This window comes from Rhynchophorus ferrugineus, unplaced genomic scaffold (assembly GCF_030347505.1).
Source record: "Rhynchophorus ferrugineus isolate W39M unplaced genomic scaffold, kcgeb_rfMv2 rfM7, whole genome shotgun sequence".
Taxonomy (NCBI): domain Eukaryota; kingdom Metazoa; phylum Arthropoda; class Insecta; order Coleoptera; family Curculionidae; genus Rhynchophorus; species Rhynchophorus ferrugineus.
The window spans coordinates 14,644,455-14,659,716 of record NW_027472586.1 but is presented as its reverse complement, the minus strand read 5'-3'; the positions used below and the strand labels follow the sequence as shown (position 1 = coordinate 14,659,716).

Here is a 15,262-nt window from a genome sequence, read left to right as displayed (position 1 = left end):
CTTTTCTTCTTTATATGTTCCTTCCAGCGAAGTTTTACATCGATATTCATTCCGAGATATTTAGCGTTGTTGCTATATGGAATGATAGTGTTATTTAATATTATTAATGCTTGTACGGTCTGTTTATAGGTGAACTGCACATGTACAGATTTACTTTCATTAATTGTTATTTTCCAAGCTTGTGTCCAATTATTTATATTGTCACTTGCCTGTTGTAATTTTCGTGAGGCTTCTTCACTATTGTCTCCGACAGCTATAATCGCAGTATCATCAGCAAATGTAGCCATCGTAATATTTTCCATTTGTGGTATATCACAAATATACAGTAGATAAAGCATTGGTCCCAGTACACTGCCTTGTGGTACACCTTAATGTTATAAGAAATAATTCATTTTAACATATAAAGTATATCGAATGCATATATTATCGAAGGACTTAAACAACAGTTAACTAAACAGCCACAATAGTTTGTAGGTTAGTTTGGAGTTTTTTTTATTATATTTAAATTGAACTCTTTTCTAAACCACTATGGTATTCCATGGGGGCTTAATCAACCTAATTAATAATTCTACATCCAAGTGATATTGTTCAATTTCATTAGAGAACATATTTACTTTTTTATGTTTAGTATTTCGTTACTGTGTTTTCTTGTCAAATCATTCTGATATATAAAGGTATTTCTCCTTAGTTTCTTCTGTGTATATTTTTCATGACGTAATTAGATTTAATCACTGCATTCTCTCTAATGCATTTGCCATATCTGCAAAACAATTAGTATTCATTCCCTCCTCGTATATTTTAACCAAATGCTCATATATATTCTGAACAATTACAAACATCTATTTACGTATATCTTTCACACTCTACTATACTATTTTTACACCTTTAGTTGTTTCCACTCTCATCACCCTGCTTTGGTATTGTCAGCATTGAATCATTGTCTTACATCCAGAAAGTTTTATTCACATTCACATTCTGAGCCAGTATTGAAATCAATAGCAAAAATGTTAATTTGCAATCTAGTTCACTAGTTCACAATTTCACTATTTGTGAATTTCTTCTTCTGTTTGTATAATGAAGCTCATTAAAACCGGTGTGTAGTGTAAAAGGGTGTTATTGTAAATAATCCTTTACACATATCGAAACAGTTCTTGCCTATATATCTTTCTCGACCTATATATCCACTGTAGTAATTCTATGCCATACAATTCGATTGAATAAAGATGCAGTGATAAAAAGAAATAAATTACATACGCATTACATAACGCACAATTAAATATTTTATATATATTTACCAAGTGATAATTTGAAATACTTAACTCTTTATCATAGTATCTAGAAAAAATAATTTATGTTTTGCAAGTCAATCCTTAATTACAGCCTTTGCAACCACTTATTGGGATCAATGTCTGGAAGTTACATTGGAACTCTTTGAGGGTTATCTTTATACTATTTAAATCCTATGTTAACAGTGTTTGAAGTGATTACTTCTATCCTTCAAAAAGCTGCGTATCCCTAAGTTACAATTGGATATATGGATACGGATATGGATACTTTCCAAACTAACAGTTTCGTCTGAAACAATTGTATTAAATTCTATTTATTTAGATATAAGATATACGTACTGATGTATTGTGTTTGTTAGATGTGTGTTTCAGTCAATGTGTTTTTTAGAGCGTAAAAGGATTCCGTTTGTGGCTTATTTCCAAACAGGTAAAATTATAATCTCATATTATTATTGCTTTTTGGATCATTGGATGGAAGGATTTTTAGAAAAAAAATGTTGCTTTCTTCAATATACAGTTTATTTCAACACACAGTTTATTTGCCAAATATATATATATATATATATATATATATATATTTATTTATTTATTTATTTCCCTTCATTTAACTTAAAACACTTAGTATATATTGAAATGTAACAATGTATTATATACATATATGAAACTCGCACTCAAATATCGTTTATTGATGAAAATAAAAGTATTTTAAAAGAAAAAAAGAGAAACAATACAGCTCAATATTCTAATGGAAACTGGAAAACGGGAAAACGATGCCGCTGGCACCGTGAGGGCTTCATTATCGTCATCCATTTATCTCGGCTGGTATGACAATTAAATTCCAATTGACAAACGTCCGTTCGATAAACAGGGTTGAGTAAAACTACATCCTCTCGCTCTTTTCTAATAGAAAATCGTCTAAGTTTGTTTCTAACGCAGTATTTTAGAGGTTAATGAGCAGTGTGATTGCAGCTTAACTCTCAGCATTCAGTCTGACTATCTACGGAAATTGGTAACAACCGATAATTCTAAGAAATCAACAATTGGCGCTGTAGTAAAATTTGTCACTCTTTGTGTCACTGGTCAATGTGATAGAACGGTCCTCCTACTGTTGCGATAGTCGCAGGTTCGAATCCTGCTGGGGCAAGGTCATACATGTTTGTTTGTGATTGTCGAAAAGGAAAGAGTGCTAAATCCGACAAGGAAAATGGCCCCAGTCACGTGAATAACCACGCTGGGTGAGACCGGATGTCTTCTGGGACAATCTCTAAGTTGGTCACTCGCCAGTCACTAGGCTTAATGCAGAGGTCAGAGCCCATATTAAGCAGTAGGCCCAATTCAGATAAACCATAGGTAACAAAGAGTGTTTAAAATATAACAAGAACGTATATAGGTCTTTTTTTCGAAACAAGGGACAATTGATAAGGAATCAGTAATTTTCTTAATTATTGTTATGAGCATCTAATTTGTTTATTTAAATATTTCTTGCATTTTTTTTACGTCAATTTCAAAATGGAAGTTTATAAACTTTTGAACGGTGGTGTATGCTCGGTGCCTCTTAATTCTATTGCATTTGTGGTTGACAATAGACAGTCAAATTAATAGCTTGGTCAGATGTAGGCAGTTCATAATGAACAATACCTCACCAATCCTACTAAACACTTATTACTGTATCAGTTTATTTGGACTCAATGTGGGTTTTCCGACCGTTTATCAGGCTTTTTCGGATTTCGACCACGATTTTTTATACATTATTGTCGTACGTTGTCAACTTTTGATCATCCGCAGTCATTCGATCCTAAAATAGTTGATCTCGTTTCGTTTCGACAGCGATTCTCAAATTGATTTTTTTTACTGACAGCTCATGTGAAATCGAAGTATCGTTATCATTTTAACACCCAATCTTATATAGAAAGCTTAAAACTATTAGAAATTTAGAAATAAAATATCACAAAAATAGCCTTCTAGTATCAATATTTTCTTCGACTGAGTAAGCGAATGACGCTACCTTTGTATTCTATCCGATTAAATAGCCAATACACGTCATCAAAATGTTTGATCTCAGCACGACGCAATGTTGCCGCGTCAAATTTCAATTTCTATTTATGTTGCTTCTTGCATTAAGAAAACACTAAGGTAAATAAAATAATAAAACACAAATTATGTTATCAAATATAAATTATTTTTACATTAGAGTACATATATTGCATATGTTATTGAAGGACTTAGACTACAGTAATTATACAGCGACAATAGTTTGTAGTTTAGGCTTATTCATTAATAAAACAGTGAACTCACGTCATCTAAATTGATAACGTCAAAACGTCGCAATTTTGCCGCATCAATTCTGATTTTTAGTTCATTTTGGCTTTAACATATAACAAAATTCTAATGTACATAAAATAATTAAAAAAATACTGTTATCAAATATCATTAATTTTAACATTATAATACATCTAATGCATATATTATCGAAGGAATTAAGAATACAAATTATTATTCAGCTACTAGCTGACCCGACAGACTTCGTCCTGTCAAAAAGATTTGTAATGTGGCAGTTTTTGTGCCTACGTATTTTAAAAAATTCTCCTGAACAGAACCATCACCCTGGTGATAGGGCGTTGTGAATAAAAAATAATTAAATAAAACATATATAAGGATTGAAAAGTAAGTAATCGCTTTATTGTTAATCATGTGAATCATAATTATTATTATTATTATCATTATATTGCTTTGTGGTATACGATGTTTTTTGTTTGATTACCTGGCGCATAGATAAACTGATGGTTTTCCAACACGGGAACAGGCAACATACAATTGACCATGTGAGAAACATGGGTTTTCTAGATTAATACCACAAACACTTAATGATTGCCCCTGGGACTTGTTTATAGTCATAGCAAAAGCAAGCCGTCAACATGTCTATAGGAAATTTGCCATTACCAATGTCAATGAGTTGTTTAGAGAATATGTTTCCAGATTGGTCATTTTGCAACTCGACACGCATATTCTTGCTTAAATGAAGTACTTTAACATGTTTCCACAAATTGGAGGACTTTAGACATGCATTGAGTTCATCAGCTGGCGTTGATCGTGGAATCACTGGCAATGTTTGACGAAAATCTCCTGCTAATACAATCATTGCACCACCAAATCGGTTATTATTGCTACGTAGATCTTTTAAGGTTCTGTCTAAAGCCTCCAAAGATTTTTTATGTGCCATCGTGCATTCATCCCAAACAATCAATTTACATTGCTGCAAAACCTTTGCCATTGCAGAGTTCTTCGAAACGTTGCAGGTTGGAGTTTCATTGCTTTGCATATTTAATGGCAATTTTAGTGCTGAATGGGCTGTTCGACCACCTTCAAGCAAAGTTGCTGCGATTCCCGACGAAGCGAGTGCAAGTGCAATTTTATTTTGTGAGCGAATTGTTGCTAATATTAATGAAATAAAAAAAGTTTTTCCTGTACCACCAGGTGCATCTAAGAAATAAATCCCTCCAGTTTCATCATTTGTTACTTTCATAAGAGTTTCAAATACATACTTCTGTTGTTCATTTAACAGTGGAAGATTTGTTTGAATTAATTCTTTCAAAGCGTTGAGATCATACAGTCTTTCTCGATGCAACTCTTGGTTAAAAGCGTCATGCATTGGACGATTGGGCGCGGTCAGGCCTAATTGAATTAATAGTTTGTTTGACATTATCAAGCACATGTCCTCAATTGAAATCAATACTTCATTGTAAATTTCTTCACTGATTTGTATATTTGGATTTCCCATTCTATTCCGTATTTGATACAAAATATCATCACACATATAATCTTTGTACTTCATCCACAAATCAATTGGGTTTGATGGGAAGCATGTAGATATGATTATAGAAAACAATGTTCGTATTTGATGAGTGTGTGATGATATTACAGCATCATTGAGAGTTTGATCCCAATGAGCGTCATTTTCAAGCAATTGCAAACGTTGACAGGCTTCTCTGTAGGATCCACACAATTCACCATCAACAGTTCGTAACTGTTGGAATGATGTTGGGCCACGTACATTGACTAATAGCAGTCGTAAATAAAAACATTCATCATTGCTTGGATGTACTGAATAAATCCGGCCAATCGCATCGGTGGAATATACATCTGTATATCCTGGAACTGGTTTTCCTTGTTTCCGTCGTATAAATCTCCTTGAGGATTGATTCCAGGTATAATATTTTGGCATTTCAGAATATAGCAATGTTTGTGCGAAATCATCGTTTTGGCATGTCTCAAAAAAACTGGTTAATGTAGTAGATGGTGGCTGAGCAGCTCTTTGTACTGCGTTCTGTGCTGTAAAATACACTCTTTGTCCATTTTCTAAATGCACAGCTAAGTGAACAACAGAAGGGTGTCTCTCATGAATAGGAAAAGAAAATATTCGCCAAACTGCTTCATTACTGCTAACATAGCGGCCCATTTGGTATTGGGTAACTTCATCATTAGAATTCTCTGCACCAATTCCAATCACAGCCATATCACTCCCTTTGGTTACATATTTGCAAATGTATTTAATCGATTTCACTGAATGGCAAGATTCAACGTTGATGTGTGCTTTGAATGTCTTTGATAAAATGGGTGAATATGGAACAATCCAACGATTATCTATTTCAATATCTTGTTAATTTAATTTGACAATTGTTGATTTTCCGTTGTCTGCTGTCGATCTGCGACGATACAATGGATAACCGTCATTACCAGTAATTGTTTCCGATATTAATGTCCGTGGATATCGTTTTGAACATTTACCATCCATCATACACGGTGAATTTTGATTAAGAGTTCCACAGGGACCATGTATCATGTTTTTGATAACTACCTCATGCAATCCAGGATCTACTTGTACATTAGGGATTTCAGCTGATATCACTGCATCAACTTCATTTGGCCTTATCTTTTCAACCAACCAAATCAAAATGTGTGCATGTGGCAATCCTCGTTTCTGCCACTCCACAGAATACATCCAGCAGCGTGTCTCACCAAATACATTATGTTTTACGATGAAATTCATTAAAGATTTCAACTTTTGTCTAAAGACTCTGGCTGTAATATCATGACGATCAATGGATGATTTCCCAGGTAATAACTCCTGCTTAATTTCTATCCATTGCGGATTGCATGTAAATGTGATGAACAAATCTGCTGTACCATAATGACGAACATACGACATGGCATCTTGAGCATATTCGTGCATATGCCGAGGGCTTCCGATGTATGTTGCTGGAAGAATAGTCATCCGACCGACATTCTGTGCATTTCCATCAGTATTAATCGCATCTCGAAGGTGAATATACTCTTCAGATCGGAGTTTGGTTTGATTCAACCTGATGAATGTTAATCTCTCCGTTTCAATTTTAACATACATGTCATCAACATATTTGTGATATAATCGCCGACATTTCAATATGTGATTATCTGCATTTTCCCGAATCATTAGGCGGTATGAATAATAGTTCATTGAACTGACTTTTTTGTTGGTTTCAGAACCTGTAAACAGATTTTGTTTTAATAACATTCAAATATAAAATTAAAATACATAATATAGTGACTGAGATATTATCGCCATAGCTAAACTAATATTTTAGTTACCTGTAATGGGATTTATCATTTTTATTGATAAATCGTAGCCATCTTCACCTTGCCAAAATATAATGGGATATTGCAGTGCATCATATGAGCGGTGTGTTTCCTTTATAGGTTGTAATTGAAAATTCCGACGATGTAAAACAATATCACGGGATTCCAAGTTTTCTCCAACTACAACGATAGCAACTTCATCAATAGTTGCTGCATTAAAACGTCTTGTATGTTGACCTGCAGGTGTTTTATCAGCTCTGATTACAATTTTGTGATTATCGGATGGCATCAGATCCAGGGCAGTTTTAAACAATATAATCAATTGATTGTGTTGATGAAATAAAGTTTGTAATTGTTCTACAATAGACCTTTTTACTAAATTGTTATGTGCACAACGCAGATCAATTTCTTGTGGTGAATTGCCCATAAAATAAATTTGCAGGAATTTGTTGTCGCTATCTGACACTGGTAACAGTGAACCTGCTCTGTGATATATTTGCCCTTGTATCTGTAAATAAAAAAAATATTATGGTGTGGTATAAATTAATGGATTGTCAATGATCAAACTTAAATAATATTTGATCTTAAAAAGTATATATTTAGTTTTAACTAATATCTATCAAATATAAAATATAATAAAAGTGTCACTGAAACTGAATCACCATATAATATGATGACTAAGTGATATATTTCGTAATGATTAAGAAATTGAAGATTAGTAACACATCTTAACTTTGGTGACAGAAAATTTTGTTCGCTAAAATAATTATGAGTAACTGCTATAATACATACCTTGAAAGTTGGCATAAAATTTTCCCGAACTGCATTTGTTGCCCCAAATGAAGTCATTTGAAAGCAATTGTTATATTGTTGAATATGTGTCAAAAAGTGTATAGAATCTGTTCCTATTCCTGAAACCAATGAGTACAATGGTTCTGGTGGTGGATCCAATTGTATCAATTTCACTTTACCATTTGCGCAACACAATCCATTGGCATCGTTTTTGTATTTTAATGCCTTACAGTGTGAGCAAACCAAGTTCATAGAACCAATAACAACACATTGGTAGTTACTGTAGTCAATTGACACATCGTAACTGAAAGCAGCTGGATTCAAACTTGCGCGATTATTAGTTGAATGTCGCGCTCGCGCTTCACGCGTTTGTGATATCCGAATTTTTTCACGTTCATTTCCGTCGTCACGTTCTTGTGCAGTACGATTAGATCGGTAATTAGCTTGGTTTATAGCATTTCTGGTTCTTCTACCTAAATTGCTTCGTCTTATAGGAGGCATATTAAATATAAATTATTTTTTCACTAATCACGAACTAAACAAACACTAACTAACTAAACACTCTGCACAAAACACGATATACGAATTTGTTTCGTGTATCACTTGACAATTCATCTGTCATCTGTCAAAAGTCATCTGTAACAGACAACTTTTTTTTTAAATTTGATATGACTTGAACTCAAATCCTTTTAAGCCGTACGAATTGTTTTATTTATTTAAAATTTGAATTAAATTTTAAACAAATAAAAAATTTTAAATAAATAAAACAATTCGTACGGATTAAAAGGATTTGAGTTCAAGTCATATCAAATTTAAAAAAAAAAAGTTGTCTGTTACAGATGACTTTTGACAGATGACAGATGAATTGTCAACTGATACACGAAACAAATTCAAACAAAAAGGGCTATTTTTAGGGTTTTTCCAGCAATAATTCTAATTTTTCTCGCCGTAAAAACCATCCCTGAACTTCAACGAACATTTTAAAAAAAGATTTGGCCAAATTGGTCCAGGCGTTGTTGAGTTATGCGCTTAGGAACATATTTTGCGATTCATTTTTATATATAAGATAATAGTTTTTAGGTTAGACTTTTCCACACTACTTATGAGTGTTCCAGGCGCATTTTTTATCTAAGAGTAACCCCTGGAGGCCCAATCCATCGAATTAACTATTATATGTTCAAGTAATGTATTTTTCTTCCATTAGAGTCAAATATTCACGTTCAAGACGTCGAGTTGGGAAGAAATAGAAAAATCATCGCCTTGGTTCACTTCAGTCTTGTAGTAGTAAGTACAGTGAGCGCTTTATTATTATTATTACATCCAAATCGTCAGCTGTGAGCAACCAAGGCAAATTGAAGCTAGCGTCAGTCTCTCAATCGCTGGCATTAACAATATAAACAAAAAAGAAGCTCCAATGGCAGTTTACTACTAGAACTATCGCCAGGAGAACAATTTTTTTAACATATATCTTTGCACATATACCTTTCACACCATACAATACAATTTTCTACTCTCATCACCCTGTCTTGGTAACTATCAGCATAGGAAAATCCACATTCCGAAAAATTTATTCAGTAACTGTCACTTTCTGATTCACTATTCAAATTAATACTAAAGAGATTTTTCGATATATTTAACACTAGTTCACAATTCCATCATTTGTCAATCTTCTTCTGTGTGTGTGATGGAATTCATTCTGACTCAGTGGCGGCTGGTGCATAAACGTTGCTGAATTATGTAATCCCACTGAAATACTAAAATATTTTCTATTACTTGCCGAAAAGCATATCCTACTTAGCACTCGCGAATTATTGTTGTAATAAATGATAAAAAACTGAAATGGAAGTGCGAGCCACGGAACTAACGTGGACCAATGGAATAACCTACCGTCGGTAGGCTACCGACTTACGTTGTCGCTTTTCCTATTATTTATCTGAGCGACACAATCGTGCTCTGTGAGTTCCTTCAATCACTCGCGCGGCACTCCGCTACCACCATATCCGTCATAAACTGTTGCTTCATTTAGTCCAGCGGCGTATGCGAAATCGGTTATCTGTATCGGAATTTTACTCAACTTTCAGCTAGTCAAAAATACAATATTAATAACTATGACTATGGAAGTGGTCTTTAATTTAATTTATATTAAGAAATACTTTAAATAATCTTACCAAGAAAAGTTGGAATTTAAAGGAAAATGAAGACCATTGGCAGATATTATTATTGAGAAAGTGCAAGTAGAGGGAAAAGTTACATCTGTAAATTTAAAAAACATTTATTTAAAAAATTAATAGATTTATGGATGTAATAAAAAAATGCGTTGTATTGTTCAAATTTTTGAAAAATTTGAAAATAAAAAGGAGTGAAAACTTTAAAACTCATCTTCTTAATTGCATGCAATTTGCATTACCAGGTTCAACTAATATTATATCAAAGATTAGGTATGTATTATCAAATATTAAAAATCACATTAAATTTTGTGGAGCGCTTGAATTGGCTCTTCGAGGACATCATGAGAGCGATGCTTCCCAGAATTCAGGAATATTTCGTGGATTTATAAATTGTTCGGCTGAACTAGATGCAACTCTAAGTTGCTATGCACCTAATGCTATAGAATGAAATACAGAACGATCGGTTACAGTGTATGCTTGAAGTTTATCATGAACAAATAATTGAGGAAATTAATATTTCGTAATTTTTGGCAATCATGGCCGACGAAACAACTGATGTTGCTGCAAAATCTCAAATGGTAATTAGTTTTAGATATATACGCGGTGATGAGCCAGTTGAGCGATTTTGGAACTACTTAGCTCCTGAAAAATGTGATGCAGAAACTTACTTAGTAAAACAATTTTAAGCGTTATGGATAAGTTAATTCAAAATTCACCTAACGAACGCAGCTACTTACACTGTTCTGTGCACTAATTAAATTTTATTAAGTTCAAAATTGCTTCCACAAATAAGCAAGTACGTGTATTTCTTATCAATCTACAAAACATTCCTCGTTTTTTAATAATTCACCCCAAAGTGGTTCAATCTAGAACACATACATGTTATAAAAAATAATAACTTCTGGTTAACAGTACTTCTGTTTCCCGCATAAAGAACAATAAATCTGCAAATAATTAAAATATATTATGACCAATAAAACCTAATCAAATATTATTCTTTTATTTATAATTTTTACCTTATTCTATAAACTTTTGTTGTCTTTACTCTCTTTTTAGTAGCGTTTTGCAAAAGTAGAAACAATTCGGTTACATGATTGGACGCATCAGACAGCATTCTGTCTGTCTCTTCCGTCGCTTCGCGTTTAAAACGAATTGTACATTTTCAAACTGCATTTGGCTATATATTCGAACTCATTTGCGACGTGCATTCACTGTTTTGTTAGAATTTATTAGGGACTAGCGACCCGCCCCGGTTTCGCACGGGTGTAATGCTGATACTAAATTAAATACACTACAGAAAAAATATGAACGTTGTATATAAAAACATAGCGGCCCGCTCCGACTTTGCACGGGCATAAAATATATATGCCTATGTCACTCAATGAAAACATGATTAAAATCGATCCAGTATTTTTGGTTCATTCATTACTGCCCTTGGCCTGCACGCATTAAATTTGGAGTAAAACAATTCCTCTTCCCCTATACCTACTATGAAGATTTCCTGCTATCTTTGGAATATCTAAATTTATAAAATTTTTATTACATTACACATTTTTAAACGCAAATTTTAAATGTGTAATATCTCCGAAAATATTTGTTTAATTTACATGCTGTAAGGAATCATATTGATCTATATTAATTGCACACTGTATTTAAGGTACTTAATTCGATAAGGATTAATGCCGTATTGCTTAAAATAGCTTCGTAAATAAGCCATTTTCTCACGTAAAAAGTAAACTATAAAAATGGTTAATGTGGGTTATCCCTAAAAGATAAACATATACCATCGCGGACTTTTTTGTAGACCTTTTTATGGTGTACAATACCGTAGTACATTAATTTGATCTAACTCGTAGGGTTAGGCAGCTTCCTCTTGAATCACTCTATCTATTGAAAAAAACCGCATCAAAATCCGTTGCGTAGTTTTAAAGATTTAAGCGCACATAGGGATATAGGGACAGAAAAGGCGACTTTGTTTTATACCATGTAGTGATTACTACTATTCTAGTCCGCTACATTATGGCTTAATTATAGAAGCATTATTAAAGATGTTCAACCTGAATAATCGAAACTATTCTGTCTAAAATCTTACGTTATAGAAGTGGTAGAAAATAATGTTAGCGGTTAATGGCCGGTGTGATTACAGGATGGACTGTGACGAATTTCGTAGCCGCGGCAAGGAGATGATAGAGTACATCTGCAACTATCTGGGAAGCATCGAGAGCAGGAGGGTGACCCCCAGCATCGAGCCAGGTTATCTAAGGAAACTGATTCCGGAGGAGGCTCCAGCGGACCCGGAGGATTGGGATCGCATCATGTCGGACGTGGAGAGCAAGATAATGCCCGGTGTGACCCACTGGCAACACCCTCGCTTTCACGCCTATTTCCCAAGCGGTAACTCGTTCCCCTCTATATTGGGGGATATGCTATCTGATGCCATTGGATGCATCGGGTTTTCCTGGGTAAATAATCAGATAATAAATGTTCCGAGCGTCAGTATTAACAGTCGTTTTATTTGCAGGCGGCTAGCCCCGCTTGTACAGAATTAGAAACGATCGTTCTGGATTGGTTAGGTAATGAAATTACTATTTATATTTTACATTATTTTTTATTTAATATTTTTTTATTTAACCTAAACCGTTGATCCCACTGTAACTAAATTTTGATAGTTGTTGATATATACTCCCACAAATATTTCTAGGCCAGTTAGTAAAGCCTACCATAGTAAAACACATTTTTTTGGCAAAATTATATTTTTTTATTCAACATAATTCCTTTAAGGGCGATGACACTGATTATAGCGACCCTCCAACCTTTCGATACCATTTTTGTAGTACGATTTGTCTTTTGCTTCAAAATAGTCTTCAGTTTCGGCGATTACCTATTCTTTCAATGAAAATGTATTTCCAGCGAACATTCTTTTGAGATCTCAGAACAGGAAATAGTCGCTGGGAGCCAGATCTGGAGAATGCGGTGGATGAGGAAGCAATTCGAAGGCCAATTTATGGATTTTTGCCATCGTTTTCGCTGACTTATGACAGGGTGTATTATTTTGGTGAAGCAGCACTTTCTTTTTCTTCAAATGCGGCCGTTTTTTCGGCGATTTCATCCTTCAAACGGCCCAATATAGTTATGTATTAGTCACTGTTGATGGTCCTTCCTTTTTCAAGGTAGTCAATGAAAATTATTCCATGCGCAGCCCAAAATACAGACGCCGTAACCTTGCCAGCCGAATGTTGCGTTTTCCCACGCTTTGGAGCGGGTTCATCGTGTGCAGTCCACTTGGATGACTGTCGATTGGATTTCGGAGTAAAATGATGGAGCCATGTTTCATCCATTGTCACATATCGACGCAAAAACTGAGGTTTATTACGCTTGGTCATCTTCAAACACAGCTCCGAATCATCAACTCGTCGTTGTTTTTGGTCAAGAATGAGCTCACACGGCACCCACTTTGCACACTTTTGCTTTTTCATACCCAAATATTCGTGAATGACATGACGTACACGTTCAGTTGATATCTTTAGAGTGTCTGCTATTTCATTTAATTTCAATATACGGTCATTCAAAATCATTTTGTGGATCTTTCAAATGTTTTCGTCGGTAACAACCTCTTTTAACAGTCCACTTCGTTCACCGTCTTCAGTGGTCATTCCACCACATCTAAACTTAGCATGCCAATGATTGATGGTTAATTTTCCTGGGTCAGTGTATGGAAACTCGGCACCAAGCCAAGTTTTTGCTTCAACTGTATTTTTTCCCTCAAAAGCAATATTTTATCAACACGCGAAATTCCTTTTTATCAATTTCTTTCACAATTATACAAGTTGATTCAGTTAAAATGTTATAATTCACAAACTAATGATCCGACAGCTGTCAAATTTATACACGCATCTTTTGAGGGTTAGAGCTAACTAAAAAACTTACGTATTTAATTCTAGAAGCGCCATCTATGTGTCAGGCCGGAGATTTTTCAATTGACCAGTAAAGTTGTAGCCAAGTTTTGCGTTTCTGAGTGACCTAACGGCTCAAAAATCAGAAATATTTATTATAGGGGGAAATTAAATTAATTAAGGAATTTCATAAAATATTTATTTAATTTAAATACTTGTTAACACTTATACAGAGCAATTTAAAATTTCACCAAAAAACATTATCTAAATTGGCATCTGACAACTTATTTTATAATTGTACATTGTTATTGCTTTAACACAATAGAATAACTTAAAAAAGTAACATTTCCAAAATATATTTAAAAACGCATGGTTTAAGTATACTGAAGTGAATTAAAGATTTGAATTTTGGTTCCTAAATTTTCTTTTCTTTTTCCTATATTATAGCAAATGTAGCCAGCAAAAATATGAGTGAAGCGGGTCCTCCTACGGTTTCGATAGGTGCAGGTTCGGATTTAAAATCTGACAAGGAAGATCATCCTTGGAGGATCTTTAAGTTAGTCACTCGCCAGTCGATAGGCTTAATGCCAGGGACTGTGGTTCCCACCTAAAACAGTAGGTTCATTCGAGATAAACACTAGTTGGTAAAGGGGAGGCTACAGTATAACAAAAAAAAAGGAATCCTGCATCGTTTTTTACATATCTGATATATAATATTTATGTAATGTCAATTTATAGTATCAAATGAGTATAATGAGTTACCCACTTATCTTACATTTACTCAGTCAATATCATTTATCTCCAGTATTCAATATATAATATAAAATAAAATATAATACTAATCTACAGTTATTTAAAGCATGCCCATATTATATTATATTAAATATTGTTGTCTAAAGGAAAAGCAATAGGACTCCCCAATCAGTTTCTGGCCTTCAAAGAAGGAAGCAAAGGAGGTGGAGTTATACAGGTAATGGTAGACAGATAGAAATTTTCCTTCGCCATTTCGTCAAAAAAAAACCAAACCATTTATTTCAGACGTCAGCCAGCGAATGCGTTCTGGTTTCCATGCTTGCCGCCAGAGCGCAGGCATTGAAACGTTTGAAACAACAGCATCCCTTCGTGGAGGAGGGTCTGCTACTCTCCAAACTCATGGCCTATTGTTCGAAAGAAGCGCACTCTTGTGTAGAAAAAGCAGCGATGATTTGCTTCGTTAAGTTGCGGATTTTGGAACCAGATGAAAAATCTTCTTTGAGAGGAAAAACTCTGTTAATGGTAAGAATATTGTTGGTTTTTTTATAATAATCACATTGAAATTATGCCTGTGTGCTATAAAAAAACGAATTATTTTTTCGGAATAATTAAATTTCTGATTACAGCGTATATACGGTTTTGCACCTAGGCCACCAAAAGCTTTTATAAGGTAAATTGAGAGTATGAATCCAAATCAGCAACCCGTTTTTAAAAATAAGTTCTATTTTCCAAAATATTTAAACAGAAAAAATATAAA

At 34.0% G+C, this 15,262-nt stretch overlaps 2 protein-coding genes across 4 annotated transcripts in view; one reads left to right on the top strand and one right to left on the bottom strand.

Annotated features, from left to right (window-relative positions):
• The window catches only part of Tdc2 (tyrosine decarboxylase 2), a 40,837-nt gene that overhangs the window by 3,204 nt on the left and 22,371 nt on the right, over window positions 1-15,262 (top strand). For all 3 annotated transcript variants that reach the window (XM_076410200.1, XM_076410199.1, XM_076410198.1), the window contains exons 2-5: window positions 12,006-12,321; window positions 12,381-12,432; window positions 14,652-14,722; window positions 14,791-15,027. In XM_076410200.1, the coding sequence (XP_076266315.1) occupies window positions 12,007-12,321; window positions 12,381-12,432; window positions 14,652-14,722; window positions 14,791-15,027 (675 nt within the window). In that variant the 5' untranslated portion in view covers window position 12,006. The remainder of the gene's footprint in view (window positions 1-12,005; window positions 12,322-12,380; window positions 12,433-14,651; window positions 14,723-14,790; window positions 15,028-15,262) is intronic.
• Window positions 5,944-7,440, bottom strand: LOC143199586 (uncharacterized). The gene is made up of 2 exons (XM_076409510.1): window positions 6,912-7,440; window positions 5,944-6,809 (listed from the first exon to the last, which is right to left on the bottom strand). The coding sequence occupies exons 1-2, from the start codon at window positions 7,324-7,326 to the stop codon at window positions 5,944-5,946; spliced, it is 1,281 nt and encodes a 426-aa protein (XP_076265625.1). The 5' UTR covers window positions 7,327-7,440.